The following is a 19909-nucleotide window of genomic DNA, read 5'->3' on the forward strand; positions in this document are numbered from 1 at the left end:
ATCAGAGGCGCCGATGTTAGAACGCGTTATTCAAGATGGCAGCGCCCATGAACTCGTTCGCAAACTACCGGTAACAGGGACTACTAATACGGGTGAAGTTTCGCGAGGTCACTAGTTTATTTTTATTCCGTATCGGTAGAGAAAATGCTGCGAGCTTCGCTCCGAGAGGTGAGGCGACTCTGGGATTGGCTGCTTCCCCCCACCCCCCGCACCGCTGCCGTGGACGGAGCAAGCTATTCGCCCCTCTCTTCCCAGGCTTCATCTTCCTCCTGGGTTCCCTCTTTAGGCAGACAGAGTTCCCTCTTAGCGGGTGGGCATTGCTTGCTTTCCGACAGCAATTCAGTTCCTGTTAACAGCTGCAGGAAAGACAGTCAACCCACGAAGCGCTTCCATTTATTGCATTTTTATGCTATGGAAAGCTTCACCTGTCGGAGTTCTGCCTGCTGCGTACATGAAACATCAGCAAAACGTGATTAAAAGCAAGGCAATCATGAATGTGATTTTGTTTATATACCAAGGTTAGTTCGCAGGTGGAAATTCAAGTGACAGATATTTCCAGCCCTGAAACAGTTAATAATGCCTGCTAAAAGAGAGCTGTTTTCTCCAGCTTTCCATAAGTGAATCCTACATTCTACCACCTCCAGTCCTACGGCAGCGATGGGGCAGGGGCACTCTAGCAAAATTTCTCTGAGAAATCTCTACAGAGAGCATGAATTTTCTGCCCAACAAAACTCAGTCATTTGCATTTCAAGCTTTCAAAAATCTTAATTTGACAATAAAGAACTTTTATTTACTGACTGTACAGTCTATTAAGCATCTTTCCCCTTTCTTTAATTTTATTTCTAGCTGCTGGTAAACATACATGTTCATAATTGTTTTTTAAAAATACAATTATATATTTTAAATTCCAAGCATGTCAAAAACAGTAACAGCACACATTGGTTACCTATTTACGATCAGTGCAATCTGATGCATGCTTAGAAGAAATAAGGCCACACAGTAGGACACTTCTCAGTAAACATGCATAGGATTGCACTGTTCAAGTATACATAATTTCTTTCTTTCTTTTTTTAATTAGTGAACTAACCATCACTGTATTGATAGTGCACCATCCACAGCAAATATAGAGGTAACTAGTAACAACAAGATACCCCATATGCTAAGCCTCTTTGGCTGCTGTGTGGGTTGCCATGCAAGACCTTCTAATCAACTGTAATCACAAAACCAGAATTTGCCTGTCTGTAATTGAATCCCACCCAAAACTGCTGACAATGTGGAAGAACCCTAATTGAGGAGATTATGCATGACACCTCCAGGCTGGTATAGGTGATGAGCCTGAACTTGGGGACTTGCAAAGGAACAGAAATCATTTGGAATCACTGCCAGAGGAAATACAACCAGTGGTAGATCTTTCCATGGGCATAGCTGGGGGTGCTGTGGTAGATGTAGGCCCACTATTGGGCAGGGTGACTAACCCTTTGTTCAGGCATCTGATTTGCCCCTTGCAAGCAATTGTTTTGGGCCCCCAAGATCTGGGACCAATTTTGGTGATGGCAAAAAGAAAATTAAAAATAAAGTAGACTAACTGCTGGGGTGGCTATAATGTAAAATATGAAGTGATTACCTAACAAAGCATCTACAGATAATAGTATTGAGAAATAATTTGTGACCTCATTATTCACCTGTTTGGTAAACTAACTCCAATATTACTCCACATTTAGTTAATATTGGAGTTAGTCAGTTCACATCTTGAGGCCATTTTATACAATTGCACATTTTAATAGTTATATTTCACATAATATTCTCATGATGTTGCTTGTTCAATCAAAGGTAGTGTAAGTACAGACAAAGTAGAGAAGTTGCTTTGAAAACCAAGTAGACATAGTTCTTTAATGCTTACTCTTGAAATTCTGCTAAAAATATAAAATTTTGATGTTTCAGATATCTGTAGCACTAAAGGAAGGCCAAGTGAGTCCAACAGAGCTGTGTCAGAAATGCCTCTCCTTAATAAAAGCTACTAGATTTCTTAATGCTTATATCACTGTAGCAGAAGACACAGCATTAAAACAGGCTGAGGCATCGGAGAAGAGATACAGGCAAGGTAATTTCTGCTGAACAATTGCTCTTCCTTAAAGTATGTTGGCTGTGATCCTTACACTTTCTGCCCAGAATATTTGTTTACTCATATTGGGGCGGGAGGGAGTACAGCTAACTTCACTGTATTTCTGTGATATTAGATAGGCCTTATTCGCACATTACATTAAACTATAGTTAAAATAAACTATGGTTTATTATGAACAAGCACTCAGGGCCGCCCCACCCATAAGGCAAAGTGAGGTGACCACCTCGGGTGGCTGGAACCACAGGGGGAGTAGACCCTGATATAGATCTTTATTTCCCCCTTGTTCCTGATAAAGATTTCCACTTACCCCTTCTTCCCAGATGGAGACGGCGGTGGTCAGGTGCCAGAGTGTATTGGGCCAGCCCTGCTTGCACTGTTTCAGATCAGGTTTGGATCTAGCAGCTCTTGGGCCAGCTCAATCTCACCCGCTACCTGTCCTTGGAATGCCCATTAAAGCACTACTCAGGCCACAGACCTACTTAGACTTGTAGGCAAAACAATAGCAGGCATTTTATTAAAAGTGCCCCAAGCAGAAAAAATGATGTTGGTAGGTCCTATGAATCTGAAACCTAGTACAGCATTTAAATTTCTGAATCCTCTGTTGTTAAAAAGAAAAAAGTCTAGCCATTATGGTTAAAGAAAGTAGCTCATAACTTACCTCATTTGCAAAATGCCTTTCTCGTTGTGACAGGAGGGTTGCTGAAAGCGTTGTAGAGCAAATTAGAACTGAGGGAAATTTCTAATGGTAAACCAAAAAGTGAGAATTGATGCACCCAATCCTACACTCTATTGACCATAGCAGCAGTTCACTTTTCTGAAAACAAGACCCATAATGCATGTTATTTTGCTCTGGTATTGGCACTAATGCATTGGCATGTGAGGACAGCCCCACTGCTGCTTCTGTGCTCTGTGGCCAAGCTGCTCACATTCCTAAGTGCTACACCATAGCTGCAGCACTACTGACCTAGCACTACCCACAGTTGTGCTAGGGGGAAAGGGGTAGCAAGAACAAAAGGTTTAGGAGATTGAGAGACAACTGTGTTGTTTTTTTCACACCTTTTCCAAATCTGCTGGCACAGCAGGCTTAGCAGTTCAGACAACATGTGAAAAATTATTTAGAACAACCTCAATGTTTAAATAAGGCTGTGTGCATGATGCACTGATTGAAATAATCTTCACACTGTCATCCGTAATATAGGTCAGATACTGGGGGATTTGGATGGAATTCCTTTTGCAGTGAAAGACAACTTCAGCACAACTGGAATCGAAACAACATGTGCATCCAAGATGCTAAAAGGTAAAGTAGCATTTTTAAGATAAGCTGACAACTTTGAGCTCTGCTCCTCAATCTGTTAAGGATATAGATAGGTGTACTGTGGTTCTGTCTTAAATGGATTCATTCTTTTGTAGAGAACTATGTTGATGAGTAGATGTATTGGATCAGAGGTTTTCAACCTTTTTGAGTCCACAGTTCCCTGGACCAACGACATTCTTTCTGCGGCACCCCTGTGGGGCTCAGAAGCCCAGTTATGTCACTCTTTACCTGCAGAGCTGGCAGCCTCTCGCCCCTTTTCAAACACCCTCCCTTGTGGAGAGTTCCCTCAGGCTCCTCTCCTCCCCCCTGTCCTTGGGAGTCCTCCAGGCAGCAGCCGCCACTGCCCCTGGTCTCTGAGCCACCAGGTAAACCTCTTTAGATACCAATGTTGAACAGACACCAAAACAAAGACTCTAATCTTCAAGTCCACAGGCACTGACTAGTTCCACAGATTTCATTGATTCACTTGAATATTTTTAGAGCCTTCGTACTTCCCCGTCTTCACTTTGAAACTTGGGGTAGCCTCAATAACAGTTTGCAGTTTAGTAAAGAGGTATGATGAATTGAAAATGGGCAGAAAAATGCTGGTACAGTACATGTCTTATTACCTGCTGGTCATCTTTCTGGATTACTGCCAATAAGTATGAAACCCTATACTCTTCTACTATTAGTAGAGCACATCATTGTATAGGCTTTGAAAGGGGTACTAGAAACCTGCTGTATTATTAGTTGGGCAGCTGAACTCAGTATTTGTGGAACAAGTAATAAAGAGAGGGGAGATGTCAAGGTTGCCAAGACGCACTGCAGCTTTGAGAAGAGAATCTTCTCTCAGGCAGCTATGATAGCAAACATCTAATCTTATTGAGGTAGTTTCCTGAAACAAGTTAAAATTGCACCCCATAATACAAAACAATGAAATACCTGTGGTAGTCATATTTTCAGTAGAAATCCATGTAAACTGGGACTAATGGTAATATACATGGCATACTCATTTAAAAAAAAACACCTCACTAATATAAAACAATTCAGCCAATCCAGTCTTTGTTTTTCAGGTTATATCCCCCCTTACAATGCAACTGTAGTTCAAAAATTGCTGGATCAAGGAGCTGTGCTTCTTGGAAAAACAAACCTAGATGAATTTGCCATGGGGTAAGCCAAGTTAAATATTTTTATGCTGTTGGATGCCTGATGTGTTGCTTCACTTCTGCTTAACTACAGATGCAAGACTGCCTATCTTGATGCTGGGCTGGGAACATCATGTGGTGCTAAAGCTCTGGCTGCTCAGTTTTCCTCCAGCTTCTGAGATTTTAGCAGACATTGGCCACATGGTTTCAAGCCTATCTTTGCAACCATACAAATTGGGTCACATGCCGCAGGAATGAAATTTCTTACACACTGCAAATACATAGGAACATGGAAAATTGCCTTATACCAGGTCAGACCATTGGTTCATCTAACTCAATATTTTCGCACCAGTCTTCCCTTAACAGGCACCCTCTAGATTTTTTGGACTACAGCTCCCATCATTCCTGATCATTGGTCATGCTGGCTGAGGCTGATGGGAGATGATGTTCCAAAACCTCTGGTGGGTAGCAGACTGGAGAAGGTTGGCCTATACTGACAGGCAGCAGCTCTCCAACTTTTCAAACAGAGATTTCCCAATGGGGTGAAACTTTCCAGAGTCTATAGGAGAGCTTCAGGTTGCTCACCCTTGACTGTGTGAACCAATCAAATTTAGGAATGTCAACTGATTTATTTTTTTGTTCTGTTTCAGAGCAAAGGATTTCATATGTACTTGGAAAGAGAGACAAAAAAGTTGTTAAATCTGTAGCTGAATTGATAAGCTTCAGGGGGCATTCAACTAAGTTTTACTCAGAGTAGAGCCATTAAAATAATGGCTTTTCGGGGGGTATTGGGTTGTTGTTTTTATTTTTATTATGTATTTTGTGATTTTATATCTTGATTTTATTCTGTGAACCGCCCTGAGACCCCCAGGTATAGAGCTGTATATAAATTCAATAAATAATAATAATGATGTTCATTAATTTCAGTGAGTCTACTTTCACTAAAACTTAGTAGACTACTCATCGCAGTGTCTATTTGTAAACAAAAGCCATTATTATTTCCATAGCACTTTTCCTGTGAATTAAGCACTTGATGGACCTTATCTAAATTTTCTGTGTCCTTAACCTTGACTAGTAATTTAGCCTGAGAAGCCAGTGAAGGCATAATACAGGCATAGGCAAACTCGGCCCTCCAGATGTTTTGGGACTACAACTTCCATCATCCCTAACCGTTGGTCCTGTTAGCTAGGTATGATGGGAGTTGTAGTCCCAAAATGTCTGGAGGGCCGAAGTTGCCTATGCCTGGCATAATACAATATGACCTTTACCTAGTTAAGGAAATGGCCCATTGGACTGCCTTATTTTGTCTCCAAGATCATCCCAATGTTCCTCTTTCTCTTGAATACTACCCAAAATGTATTCTTTCTCCATGATTTTCTCATCTTAGCTCTGGAAGTACAGATGGGGCATTTGGACCAGTTAGAAACCCCTGGAGTTACTCACGACAGTACAGAGAAAAGTGTGTGCAGAAACCCAGTGCTCAAAATGAAGACACCAGCTGGTTGATAACAGGAGGAAGCTCTGGAGGTAGTGCTGCTGCCGTATCATCTTTCACATGCTTCACGTAAGAGGCTTTTTTAGAACAGTTTAATTAAAAGCATCATAATGCAACTTCATAATATTTGCTGAGTGCCAACAAGGGCCTAAGTGCTATTCATTCTCTAGGGCCTAGGAGCAACATGGTCCCTGATTAGATCCCTTACTGTCTATTCTATATAGATAAGGCAGGACTTGGTAGAGGAGTACTGAGGACAGTGTAAAGCCCCCTTTTATGTCCAAAAGGTTGACTTAAGCCATGTCATTCTAAACAAATTTCCATCCTCTCCGTGTGGGCATTTCGTATTGCTTGGAAAGGATTTATTGTGGCAATAAAGAAGGAAGGATGTTGCCAATATCCTCTGAACCTCCTCTCTTTGACAAGCATTGTGGGATCTTTCCAGCAACTCAGGCACACAAAAAAAGGAGAAGGAATTTCGATTCAATGAAATCTACAGCATCTCATCCCTGACAATAAAACACCTTTTCATCCCAGGCTTTTGTGTTGACATCACTGTGGGCTTATAATTCAGATAGAGTGGGATTTTCAGACTAACATTCTTCAGATCCTCGGTTTATTCTACATTTCATAGTTGTGCTGATACTAGTGCTTTATGTTTCTTTCTCTTTTGTGAAGAAATATAGTTTTGAAAAAGTTTAAAACGCAAGTCAGCTTTGAAGTCCTATTTGTCTTCATGAGAAAAATCTAAGTGCATTTTTAACTCTCCAATTTTCATAGAAGCATAGAAGAGTTTTGAAGGGACCATGAGATCATCTAGTCCATCCCCCTGCAATGCAGGGATCTTTCTCCCAATGTGGGGCTCAAACCCACGACCCTGAGATCAAGAATCTCATGCTCTACTGACTAAGCTATCCCTTAGGGTGAAAGAATAGTTTTTCAGATTGCTTATTTTTAGCTGAATAGAGCCACTGTGTGTTTATTCTAAAAGGTAGAGTGTTTATTTGAATAATAATATTTTAATATTCAATTCAGAAATTTATGCAACAATATACTTTTTAGCCAGGAAAACATCTTTCTAAGGCTTGTTGCTATATATCCATAGTTCCCAACATGGGGCACATGCCCCACGTTGGGGCAATTTGATTTTTAAGGGGGGCAATTTGAGAATGAGTTATTAATAGTGATTAGGAGTTCACTTTTGAATAATAAGAATTATATGTCATGGGGGGTGGGTTGGCATCAGGATTTTAGAGATGCTTAGGTGGGGCATGGCCAAAAAAAAGTTGGGAACCACTGCTGTATATCTATAGTTCACTCTTCTCCCAAGGAAGTCAGCACCATAAGACTCCCAAGTGATCTCCCATCAAGGTGCTTCTGAGAACTAAATGCCCTTGAGCCATATAATGTACCTTCAGATGACTTTGGTCTGCTCCTGATCTGGAAATGGTCTCTGTTCTTAAACTGCACGAGAGAGGAAAGTCCGCTGAATCTCCATGAAGGAACACAATGCAAAAACTGCACCCTTTGAATTTCTTCCTGGCAAGCATATATTCCAGATAAAACAGAACCCTTTCAGACTAGGCACTTCACAGGCTGACAGCAGTAATAGTAATCTGTATGTTGCTCTTAGACCAAGCAGTTTACGTATTGTGGTCAATTGCATGTGCCTTTCTTCATTGGAAAAGTGTTAGAAGTGATTGGTTGGTCATGATGCCTTGTTTCTGTAAAAAGCAAAGACAGCCTGGGGAAGGCATGCAATGGCTTCCCGGATTCCCATAGGCCCCTGTGAGAACAGGATGGTAGACTGGATGGGCATTTGGTCTGATCCAACCAGGCTCTTACGTTCTTGCAGAGCAAATTGGGATGTGATGTCCTGACTGCCGTCATTATTATTACTTTTTTCAACCATAGGGCTCTGGGATCTGATACAGGAGGATCCACCAGAAACCCAGCCTCTCATTGTGGAGTGGTTGGCTTGAAGCCAACGTATGGCCTGGTTTCCCGTCATGGTCTTATTCCGCTGGTGAACTCTATGGATGTGCCGGGCATCTTTGCCAGATGTGTGGACGATGCAGCCACCGTGTTGGGTATAATGATTACAACTGTCTCCCTAGGGAATTCTCTCAAAGCTAGTTTGGTTCAAGGATTCTCTTTTCTTTCCTGTAGCTCATGAGTCTTTCTGCTTTGTTTCAGGGGCACTCAGTGGCCATGATCCAAAAGACTCAACCACAGTGCAGGACCCCGTCCACCCATTTCAGCTGCCCAATTTGACAGATGTGAAGGATCTTTGCATAGGCATACCAAAGGTAACTGGTATGTAAATAGTCACTTGGAGGGGGGAAATGAACACCAAAATTAAATGTTAGTGAATTCCTATTGCCTATGACTGACATAGGTCATTAAAACATTTCTCTTTAACCAGGCCTTTGGCTGGTTAACATTCTTTTTCCGCTTAAATGTGTTTGTGGGAGCGGGGTTGGTTACTGGTTTGTTTTGGATCTTGTTCTTGTTTTTGCATCATTTTTTAATTGGAACTAATCTAATTAAATATATAAAACAAAACCAAAAAGAGAAAAGGGGGGAAGCATAATGTTTTCATTGTGTATTTTGTGTTCTCATTTTTTATTTTTATGTTGTGAACCGCCCAGCGATTTTCAGATGAAAGGCAGTATAAAAATTTAAATAATAATAAGAAGTCAATCTGCAGAACACAATCAGTGTTGAAGAACAATGGTACTTATTTGACATTCATTAATCAGAATGAATATATGCTTTAGGAAACGCTCTGTTTGGGCTTCCTCAGAACTGTCAGGAACAAGAAGTACTCACTGAATGCCTGTCACACATACACTTTGAAAGAATCATTATATTTAATTATTCAACCAAAGTCTTCAAGGTGTTCTTCTAAGTTGACATGTGCACTCGCATTTCGGGATGCTTCAGGAATTCGGAGGATGTGAATTCCAAAAGTGGACTCCCCTGAGCTGCCCCTCCAGGACTGGTGTAAAGACTGGAACATCAGAATCGACACCCAGTTCCATGGGGCAGGCCGAGTGTTGGAAAAATAGGCACAGACAACCAGGAACAGCTAGAAAGCATGGCTCCTGCCACACTTGTTGTAAATGGATATGCAAGTGCCCCTGAAAGCAATGATAGGAGTTGACATGCCACCCCCTTCAGAAAGATTATGTTTTCTTAAAAGGCAGCTGCTCTTATGGGGGCAGCCTCCCTTGGGAATAGGGAGGGAATGACACACCATTGCAGCTCATCACTCCCAAGGCAATTATGTATCCACCTTTAAAATAATATTAATGTGAAGAGGGATTTTTGCCTTCTGAAGTTATTTACACATGTTCCTCATTTTGGGTTATACACATGATTCCCCACCCTTCCTTTTGTGGATATATTTTGACCCCCCCCCCCCCAGTGAGATGGACAATGATATTGAAAACCCATTGGTTTTTTTAGAGAACTAAATTCATAACATCCAGGCCAAAACTCATAGTTGACCATTCTGACTTACTGCAAAAGACTGCACTAAAAATAAGAGAGAAAGAACTATGCACACTGTGAAAGAAAGAAGTGTTGAATTACAATGTGATCTTTGCCATATCTGCTCAGAAATAGGTTCTGCAAAATTCAAAGAGGCTTCCTCTCAGGTAACGGGGGTTAAGACTGCAGCCTTAATCACCATGGTGCAGCCTGCTTGTTAACTCATTACCAGGAAATAGTGAAAACTTACAGCTCCTTCTGTTGAAAAAGGTGCTTGGCTAAATCAAGGGGGAAAGCTATATACCAGCTGTTAATTAGTATTAATGTTTTTCACAGTTATTTAAAATGGTTACAACACTAAGAATTTTGTTCTGATCTGCAGGAACATTTTCACAATAGCCATTAATGGAAACTGCTGGAACCAGGTCATCCCTGAATGCGGAACTGGGCCTTATTTGCAATCATTGCCCACCATTTAGTTTAATATGTCATGTTGTTTCAAAATCTACCTCTATTATTTATATTAGCCTAAAGTCCTCAATCTGCATTGGGGCTTATGGAAAATCCTGTCAGGTTTTGGTTCTCCTTTTGCCAATGAGCTCCCCGTCAGTCATTCTATCCTAGCTCATCATTTTGGTTCCCTGGGCTTTATGACTCAGCTCATTCCAGCCATTCCCAATTACCTTAGAAAGACAGGCTGGCCTCTGAAGCAAGCTGCAGTTTGGCACTGAATCTATAACTAAAACCAAACACATGCCATCCTAGCTGCCTGCCAAAGGAATTATTCAATAATAATTTTTTTGAAAAGGACAAATTTTCACTTGGGAGTTTAACATGTTACAAACCACTTGATAATTCTGGCTCAGCTGAGAACTGAGAATATGCATATAAAGTTGTTGGTGCAGAGGGTTATGCTTTTCACCCTCTCCCTTTTCTAGGAATACAACGTACCAGGATTGTCTAGTCAAACTCTGGCCGTGTGGTCCAAGGCAGCCGACCTCTTTGAGAAAGCTGGCGCCAAAGTGATTGAGGTCAGACTCCCGCACACCTGTTACTCCATTGTCTGCTACCATGTGCTGTGTGCGGCAGAAGTAGCATCGAACATGGCCCGATTTGATGGCCTGGAGTACGGTAAGGCTTTTTTCCAACAAGTGTCATGTAAATTAGATAAATTCATTGCCCTCAAGAGCTTATGCCAAAAAAGGCCTTACTAACGAGAACAATTAGGGTATAATATTATAAATTATTCCTGTTCTTTAATGGGCAGCCTATGAGCTGTGCAAGACCTGCTGTCAGATCTGTTTCTAGTCCGCTTCTTCGAATCATTATTGCTCCTGCACCTTTCTCTGTTGCTTACTGTGGCTGCAAGCCTTCACAGCGCTGGCCTGCATCTTTCTATATGATCTACATCATTTGTAGAATCATTGCACGGTGCACAGAACTGGAACACTAGCAGCTACTACAAACATCCAGTGTGCGAATCAGGTGGGAGTTCTTAATGTGGTGGAGAGGTGTTTTGTCTGTGTGAGAGAGAGAGAGATGAGGGGGTGGGAATAGTCCTCCCCACAGTATGACTGAACAATGCCGGTCCACTTTATACATTTTCCATAACCCACTAATGACTACACATTGATTTAATAAATCTAAACTAAAAATAAGTTCAATCCGAATGCATTTCGAATGGGAATGTGTTTCTGTGGTTAAAATCACACCTTTCAAAATCAGAGTGGTTTTTTCTGCAAAAACATTACCTAGGACAATCACGTATGCTTTCCTCTGCTTTCCCCAATGCCTTCCTCTCCTCTCTGTGTCCATTCTGTCCAAACAGAGTAGTGAAACTTCCACCTTTGAAGGTAGGGGTTGGCTGACTCATGGTTGGGCTCACACACCCAGCAAGGTCAGGCAGCTGCCTATAGCGCATGTTCCACCCAACCAAGCATCAACCGTAGTATACCTCCTCCTGAAGTTTGAGATACCAACAAAAATAATAATTAAAAAGTGGACTGATTACTGTGGATGTGCGTGAATGGTGTGCTACTTCTGGGAGAAAGGCAAGCACAGCAGCAGGAGGACTGATACACAAACCCTGGAGCTGATTGTAGGCTTGCTGATTATTTGGTTTGCGGAGTGGCAAAGTATATGAAAATCACTAGTCTCTAGATTTGGCAGGCAAACAATGTCTCCACAGAACAAGGTTAGGGAAGGAAGCAACAGATCAGTTCTCAGAGGCGACCTGCTTTTGGACCGAATGCCCTGTTCCAGCGTAAACACAGGGATAATTTATTTGTAACTGGGAAGCAGTTCAAAGAGTGATGATCTGAAAGGAAGTTGGTTGAGTCCTGCTAACCTGCCCCCAACAAGTTTCAGCCACAGTAAGCTGCAAGGCAGACTGTCCTGCATTAAAAGCCAGAGCCAAGTACAGTAACTTGAAACAAAAATTATCTTTAAGGCATTTGTCTGCTTACGTACACCTGCTTGTGAGTCTCAATTCACAGCATGTCCCTAGTTGATTAAATGCAGATCCATTAATTATGTTAGAGAAATGTGCAACCTGCCACAATATGAACCAGCATATCTGATGTGATTTTTAATTACAGAAAGATTATGTCTCTGCCAAAGCCTTTTTAGCACTGAGGAAAGTCTCTTATTAGTTGCAGTGAGGTCTGCTGGTGGCCAAACTTTCTGTATTACCGGTATTTCTGTGAGCATGTTTTTATTATGACAGAAGTGTTGTCTCAGCTGTGTCCTTGGAAGAGTGCTCTGCAGGACAAAGTACATGCATTGTTCAGCTCAATTGTTCTTCTGCACTCAGGGTCAACTGATGAGGGAATACAATGTTATTGAAATACCTCCGCACTTCCTGCTCTAAGACAATGGCTCCTGTTCGGTATCACGCTCCCTGTACTTTCCAGTGTACTTTTTAAGTGCCAAGTCAGTTGAAATATTGTACTTCAACACATTGACTCTCAAATGCCTGTTCCCAGCATTTTTATCAGGAAAAGAATAACAAAGCTGAACAAGTCCTGGCCCTTTTTCAAAACGTTTGTGTCAAAATATATTGTGAAACATATAAGCCTGCTGAAATCTGCAGCCACTTCATTGTGTCCTTTCCAAATCTTAGATAATATATTCTAAATCAATATGAATTATTGGATATTATCAGATGAACCCCCTGACAGGGCATAAGTACCCTTGACGTACTCTGTATTATTCTTGCTAGATTGAAAATGTCTGCCTTAGGGCTGGGTTGAAACAGAACTTCACAGTCCCATTCACCAATCTGAAAAGAGGCTTCCACTTTCAGAAGTTTTGAAGGAGGTTCCAAAGAGGGAGTAAACTGCTCGCTCAGATTAACAATAGTAGGAGCTCTAAGGGTGAAGCTGCAGGAAAAGAAGCACCTGTATGGTCCAGGTCAGGAAAGGAGAACCTTCCAAGTTGTAGAACTCCAGTTCCTATCAGCCAAAGCTAGCATGACTGCTGAGCAGGGATGATGGGAATTGTAGTCCAGCAACATCTGGCAGTCCTCAAGGTCCACATTCCTGACTTAGGCGATGGGCAAGCGGTGGCTGCAATAGCAGCTCCACGCCCTTTGCTTTCCTGCCATGTGCTCAAGCGCAGCCCCATTGCACACGCCCTTCCAGAATGAGGACAATTTTATAAAGGAAAGTTTGCTTTCATTCCAAATTGGCTTTATTGGCCCTCAGAGGATCTAATGAGACAGTGCCAAATCTAACTGGCTGTTTTGTGGCATAATGCTGCCGTGTTCGCAACATGATCCCTGATATTCAGGGAACGTGTGAGGAAGGAAAGTTGCGGGGAGGAGTGAACAAAAACCTGGCACTAAAGCAGCTGCTCCGAGGGGCAGTGAGCAGCAAGAAAATTGGTACAAACAATGTAAAATTCTGGAAGTTTTTTTGGGGGGTGAGGCAGCATTTAAGGCCTCCCAGTTATCCCTCTTCATGCTAAAAATGTTTAACCAAGACCATTCAACTTGTCCCAAGTCAAATAGCTACTTGTGGTGGCTGTTGCTGCTGAAACCCATGTGATTTGTTTAGCTTCCTGGCCCATGAATAAACAGCACCTGACATTTAGCTGTGTGCAACAGCAGCAAATAAACCTCGGATATATTTGTACAGCACAGTGATTTCTATTGTTTATTCATGAGGTGACTTTGAATGGTTTAAGATGCATTTCCAAATCACTGATGACTTTTAATTTTAGGGCACCGCAGCAGCACTGACAAGTCCACCGAAGCCTTGTATGCAGCCACGCGCCGGGAAGGCTTTAATGATGTTGTAAGGGGAAGAATTCTATCAGGAAACTACTTCTTGCTAAAACAGTAAGTTCAGCACATTTGAAAGCTCAAATTTACAAAACTAGCATTTTATTTGTGGTTCAGTTAAGGGTGAAATTACTCATGTGGACAGATTTTTCCATGCAGTTAAGACAATATTATTATTGCTGATGCTGCTATAGCTGTAATATACAGCAAAACACTATTTCCTAAAATTATGTGCAATCTACTAAGCGTTTTCTTGTTTTCTATTCTCTCCTATGTACCCTCTTAACCAGGAGCTTATTTTAAATAATCAGAAGTGAAAACTTCAACTTTTTGTGCACATGTTAACTATAAAGCCTTTTTCCCCTTGGTCTCGTGTTTTATTTGGATTAGAGAAACCTGGGTACAAATGTCAGCAAAGGCGGGAACTATCATAGATGACTCACCCTCTTGCAGGTCCATTTGAATGACTTCATGGAAGCAACCCAGACAGTTGAGTTAAATTCCCAAGAAAGCTATTTTGTTCTTACTATAAAACAGTATCCTGGCCAACTGAGGTAAAAGAGCTGACCAAAGAAGCAGATGTGAACAGTGGGCAGCCAGAAGCCCAGAGGAGGAAACAGTGTCAAGTCTAATACCTTCAGATGGTTAAATGTTCTAGATGTTTCTTAAGATCATGGGGCATTTGCAAAGCAGGCCTTATAAGCACAATTTGTGCTACCCTGTGCTAGTGTGATGCACTGGATAGATTGGCAAGACCTGGTCAGATTCCAGTTCAGCCATGATGGTCCCTGGATGGCTTTGGGCTAGTGGCTGTCTGTCAGCTTAGCTTACTCCACAGGACATTTACAAGAATAAAGTGAGATGACCCTATGCACATGTTCGGAGGAGATTGGTGGTGACAATAAAATGTGCAAGCTCTGAGCAACCAGGTGGAATTAAAGGCAGGTGTGAGTTAGGTGGAAGGAATGACCAAAGAGAAATCCCAATTTGAGTTAAGATGCCCAATGTGTGCTTAGACGGAAGGAAGAAACTCAAAGCAATAGCTAAAGCTATTCAGATTGGGGCCCATGTCAGCTCATCATACCATACCAATCTTGTTTTGAAAACCTTCAAGAAAAAAAGAAATTACAAATTTTCTGGATAGCCTGTTGCCAAACTGCTTTGCAGTAAAGAAGGGCATTTTGCCAAATATTTTAACCCTAGTTCAACTCTTCCATCCTTTTGTGTCTTGCTCTTAGAGTGCACCACCTGCTATTACTGTATAATATCACAACACTTCGGCAACTGTTACTGCCATACACGCTGGAGTTAATGATAGGTGCTTAAGATTATGCAGTTTAGGATCGTGTGAGCCGCCGATCTAAATGAATGATGCTGTGTTCCTAAATATGCAGGCATACTTAGAAGCAAGTCCTGATGGACTGAGAGTTAACATGTCTCACATGTCTTAAGACTGTAATTATGCAACTCTTTAGCCCATGATATCCATCATGGTGTTTCGTTGAGCCAGAAGCGGTTTAGTCATGCTGGCCACATGACCCGGAAAGCTGTCTGTGGACAAATGCTGGCTCCTCGGCCTGAAAGCAAGATGAGCGCCACAACCCCATAGTCGCCTTTGACTGGACTTAATTGTCCAGGGGTCCTTTACATATATATATGTCAGTAAAATCGGATGTACTCTCTTGCTTAATAACTGTGATCATCATTTCCACCCTAGTCTCATTGAAATGCAAGAGGGCAGAAAAGCATTCTAAAAGGCCTACTATAAGACTAGGATCAGCAACATGAATGGCTCTCTCTAGCTATGTAAAGATAGGTATGTTGAGGCAGATGGCTTTAATCCAACCTTCTGATAATCCAGAAGGTGAGGGAGAAAAAAGCCACAAGCAGTAGCTGCATAGCACATTTGAAAAGACAGCTGAGAGACACCCAGTACTTGAATTTGAGGTCCAGTATTGCACTACCCCACGTTCACTAAACTGTTACTATGCAGCCGTTTGTTTGGTTAAATTACCCTTTTCTCATTTGTCAAGATTTTAAACATTAGCAATACAATCGTACCTCAGAAGTCAAATGGAATCCGTTCCGGAAGTCCGTTCGACTTCCAAAATGTTCGGAAACTAAGGCGTGGCTTCCGATTGGCTGTAGGAAGTTCCTGCAGCCAATCGGAAGCTGCACCAGACATTCAGGTTCCAAAGAACATTCGCAAATCGGAACACTCACTTCCGGGTTTGTGGCGTTTGGGAGCCAAAACATTTGACTCGCAAGTTGTTCGTTAACCAAGGTACAGCTGTCCTCTTCATTTCTAAGAGTAGCTAAGCACTGAAGTCAGATAGTCCTCTTATCTGAACAACTGAGGCAAGTGTCACAATGCTTTGACTTAATTGGTTTTCTTAACTGTAGACTCAGGGAGAAAAGATAACATCTTGTTTGCAATTTTTGCACACACATCCAAATGCTGCAATTGGCTAAAAGACTCAATGTCCTGTTGCTAGTTCTCACAAAATGTGTTTTCCCCTCTAGGAACTATGAGAATTACTTCATCAAAGCCCAGAAAGTGAGAAGACTCATTGCCACTGATTTTGCAAAAGTCTTCCATTCTGGTGTTGATATTTTGCTCACTCCAACAACTATGAGCCACACTGTACCATATGTGGAATTCATCAAAGAGGATAACAGAACCCGCAGCACCCAGGATGATATTTTTACTCAGGCTGCCAACATGGCTGGTGAGAACATCTGAGTGGTTCAAATACTTATTCTAATCTTAGTTTTTGCTTCTTGAATTTGCCATTCCCAGAAAGACATCATCTTTGTGCAGCATTCCTGAAGGCTTCCCAGCAGTATGCAAAAATGATTGGGGGGAAACCTGTACTGATCACCACTATTATAGGAAAGGTTTCTCCCCCCATATCATTTTTAAATAAAATAAAAAATAGCATTATAATGTTACAGCATAATAATGTGCTTTCGTGGCATTTCACTATTTTAATTTTAAAAAAATAGCAAGAAAAGTGTCTCTGCACTAATTATTTAAAATAATATATAGGTCAATAAAAGCACCTGTTAGAAAGGCTAAGGTAAATGTGTGCCGAGCTATGATGGATTGACCTGCCCTGGTATGTCACTGCATATAACAAAACCACTCTCTTAAAAGAAGAATAGCTCTAAGGCTACCTACATAGGTGTAGATTGTGCTGCTCTGAAAAAAAAGTCAGACTATATTGTTTGGGAAAAGGCAGAAGGACTACAGGGAAAAGACAATGACTGAATGACAGCATTGTGTGGATGCCCCAATAAAAAAAAAAAGCAAACAAAGGGGAGGCAATTCTACTCATTGGAGGCTTTTAAGCAGAGGTTGGGTAGGTATATGCCATGGGTGTTGAGATTCCTGCATTGCAGGGGGGTCAGACTAGATGAGCCTTGGGGTCCCTTCCAACTCTACAATTCTATGATTCTACTGCACTCCTAAAGTGGAGGCGAAAAGGTTCATTAATCTTGCTGCCTGGATAACTGCTCAAGAAGCCCAATCCATGTGGCCGAGTCTATCTTGGATGCTTTTGGAGGTAGTCTGGAAAAAAGAGCCTATTAGAAATGGAAGATGTGTATGCCTTGTCCTTAGTTACAGAATGGGACAGTGAAAATGTGCTTTCTCCTCTTATAGCTGTGCATTCTCCCCATTGAGGGTGGATGAGAAAGAAATATGTTTAGCATATTGCTGCTTGTTTAGTCGTTTCCGACTCTTCGTGACCCCATGGACCAGAGCACGCCAGGCACTCCTGTCTTCCACTGCCTCTGGCAATATTGCTGCTAGGAGAAGCAATAATGCCAAATTAATGCCTTGTGTATTGGTTTTTGTTTTACCAGATGGGGTGAGCTCCTGTTGCTCGGTCCCTGCTCCTGCCAACCTAGCAGTTCAAAAGCACGTCAAAGTGCAAGTAGATAAATAGGTACCGCTCCGGCAGGAAGATAAACGGTGTTTCCGTGCGCTGCTCTGGTTCACCAGAAGCGGCTTCATCATGCTGGCCACATGACCCGGAAGCTGTACGCCGGCTCCCTTGGCCAATAAAGCGAGATGAGCGCCGCAACCCCAGAGTCGGTCATGACTGGTCAGGGGTCCCTTTACCCTTTACTTAGTGTGTGATTCGATCAAACGATGTAAATAATTATCTATTTTGTCTTTCAGGGCTACCGGCTGTAAATGTTCCTTCTGCACTTTCAGAGACAGGCTTACCAATTGGGCTGCAGTTTATTGGCCGCGCATTCCACGAAGAACAGCTTCTCACAGTTGCCAAATGGTTTGAAAAGCAAGTGCAGTTCCCTGTCTTAGAGCTACAAGGGATGATGAATCATCTTGACACTGTCTCTCACCAGGAGAAGTCAGCATTTTTTTCATGATGGGTTCAACTTTGCAGTGGGAAAAAAGATTGTGAAGAAGCTTTTAATACAGACCTGGTTTATAATCGGCTTCCAATTGCCATTTGATTTAGCCCAAGCTCAGTTCTGGCCAAAAATAATGTGATAAAATTACTAGCATGTTGAAAAATTTGTTTCTTCTTCTAGGAATCTTGATCAAACTCAAGGCAAAACAAGTTATTACAGTGTGATAAAATGGTGTTTGCTTCCCATCTGAAAATGAATCGCCCTGAGTAGTACTGTCACATGTGTAAGAACTGTGTATACAAAGCCCAGCCATTAATAAGGAAAACTTTAGGTCTTCATAATTTCATCTTACTGAAGAGGAGTTAACACCAATTATGAAGTTCAGCAAATAAAAATGGAACAAAGCAATCTCTCTGTGCCGCAAGTCTCTAAAGCACTGTGGATGCACATCCCATTGATTTCTGTTAAATTTATTTCAAAGTATAAATTATTAGGATCAGGCTGAAATTTTCTTACGAAGTATGTGCAGCTATCCAGTCTGATATAGGAATCCTGATACCTGATAAGGAATCCTGTTAATTGTTTATGGAATCAGTTTTGTCTCTTCCATCTGACTTAGTTTTATGGCAGGGATGCAACTGCAGCAGAGACAGTTGCCCCTTTCTTTGAAACTGTTGTTGTAAACCAGCAAAACTCCTGGAAGGAAAGAGAACCACATGCTCCCTATTCAATTCTGTGCAAGAACTTTCTAACCAGCTAGCACTGCATCACTGCATGCAAAGTTTATGTCTTCCAGATTGGCATGAAAGTCAAAGAGTGGGCTCCCAATATTTTTTGGGGGGGGGGGAATGGTTGATGGGAAAGATTATTGCAGAAAGTATGGAGGCTGCTGCTGTATGTAGTAACTGCAGGTGAACCAACTCAAGACACAGAGTTTATTGGGTTGGTTCATGAATAAAAGATTATGATGAACCCTTTATCGTATCTACCTATTGAGCTAGCAGTCTTCATAAAGACAGCATCCCATTTTGTACTAGTTGTCAGTTCAACTCTGGAAACAGATAAACTCAGAGGGCCTTTTCAGGTATTTCATTTTGTAATGAAAAACCAATTTTCAAGCACAGGGCAGGAATAATTTATTAATTGTCTAACATGTAAATTAGGGTGTTCACCCACAAAATATACACAAGTGGTTGACTGGCAACTGGATTACCGATATGAAAAGGATATGATTTACACATGCATGCTTTGTAAGATAGCATTGTATTACATTTTGTTCACAGTAGTTGCTTCCTAAGCACAACGTATGATATGCAGTCTCCTAAATGCTATTTGCTTGTATTATTCCAAAAAGAGATTTGGTTGAATATGAGCGGATCAGCCCACCATGAAATTCACTAGTATGGTGCTCTTGAGAAGATGGGCTAATCTGGTCATAGCATAATACACTCAGCAGGTAAGGAAGCTGCTCCCAGAACTATATCTTCCAACTGACTTCCTATACGTTAATGTAGCCATTTGTCCCTTCTGAATCTGATCAATATTAGCACAAACCTTGTTAACACCCACACAAAGGCACTCTGAACAATTTTTGAAACCTGGGAACTATGGTTTCCAAAGTCAAGTTCAGAAAGTCTCCCAGTTTGTGTTGAGTGGGGTTGCAGTCATTCAACCGTAATTCCATACCACCATG

At 41.6% G+C, this 19909-nt stretch overlaps 2 protein-coding genes across 2 annotated transcripts in view; one reads left to right on the top strand and one right to left on the bottom strand.

Annotated features, from left to right (window-relative positions):
• The window catches only part of RTN4IP1 (reticulon 4 interacting protein 1), an 88761-nt gene that overhangs the window by 59426 nt on the left and 9426 nt on the right, over positions 1-19909 (bottom strand). The gene's annotated exons all lie outside the window — the stretch shown is intronic.
• On the top strand, positions 21-19191 carry QRSL1 (glutaminyl-tRNA amidotransferase subunit QRSL1). Its single transcript, XM_083497687.1, has 11 exons — positions 21-168; positions 1942-2101; positions 3321-3419; positions 4490-4586; positions 5949-6125; positions 7971-8146; positions 8253-8365; positions 10490-10682; positions 13773-13890; positions 16357-16562; positions 18020-19191. The coding sequence occupies exons 1-11, from the start codon at positions 145-147 to the stop codon at positions 18229-18231; spliced, it is 1575 nt and encodes a 524-aa protein (XP_083353813.1). The 5' UTR covers positions 21-144; the 3' UTR covers positions 18232-19191.

This window comes from Podarcis liolepis (genome assembly GCF_965112155.1).
Source record: "Podarcis liolepis genome assembly, chromosome: 3".
Taxonomy (NCBI): domain Eukaryota; kingdom Metazoa; phylum Chordata; class Lepidosauria; order Squamata; family Lacertidae; genus Podarcis; species Podarcis liolepis.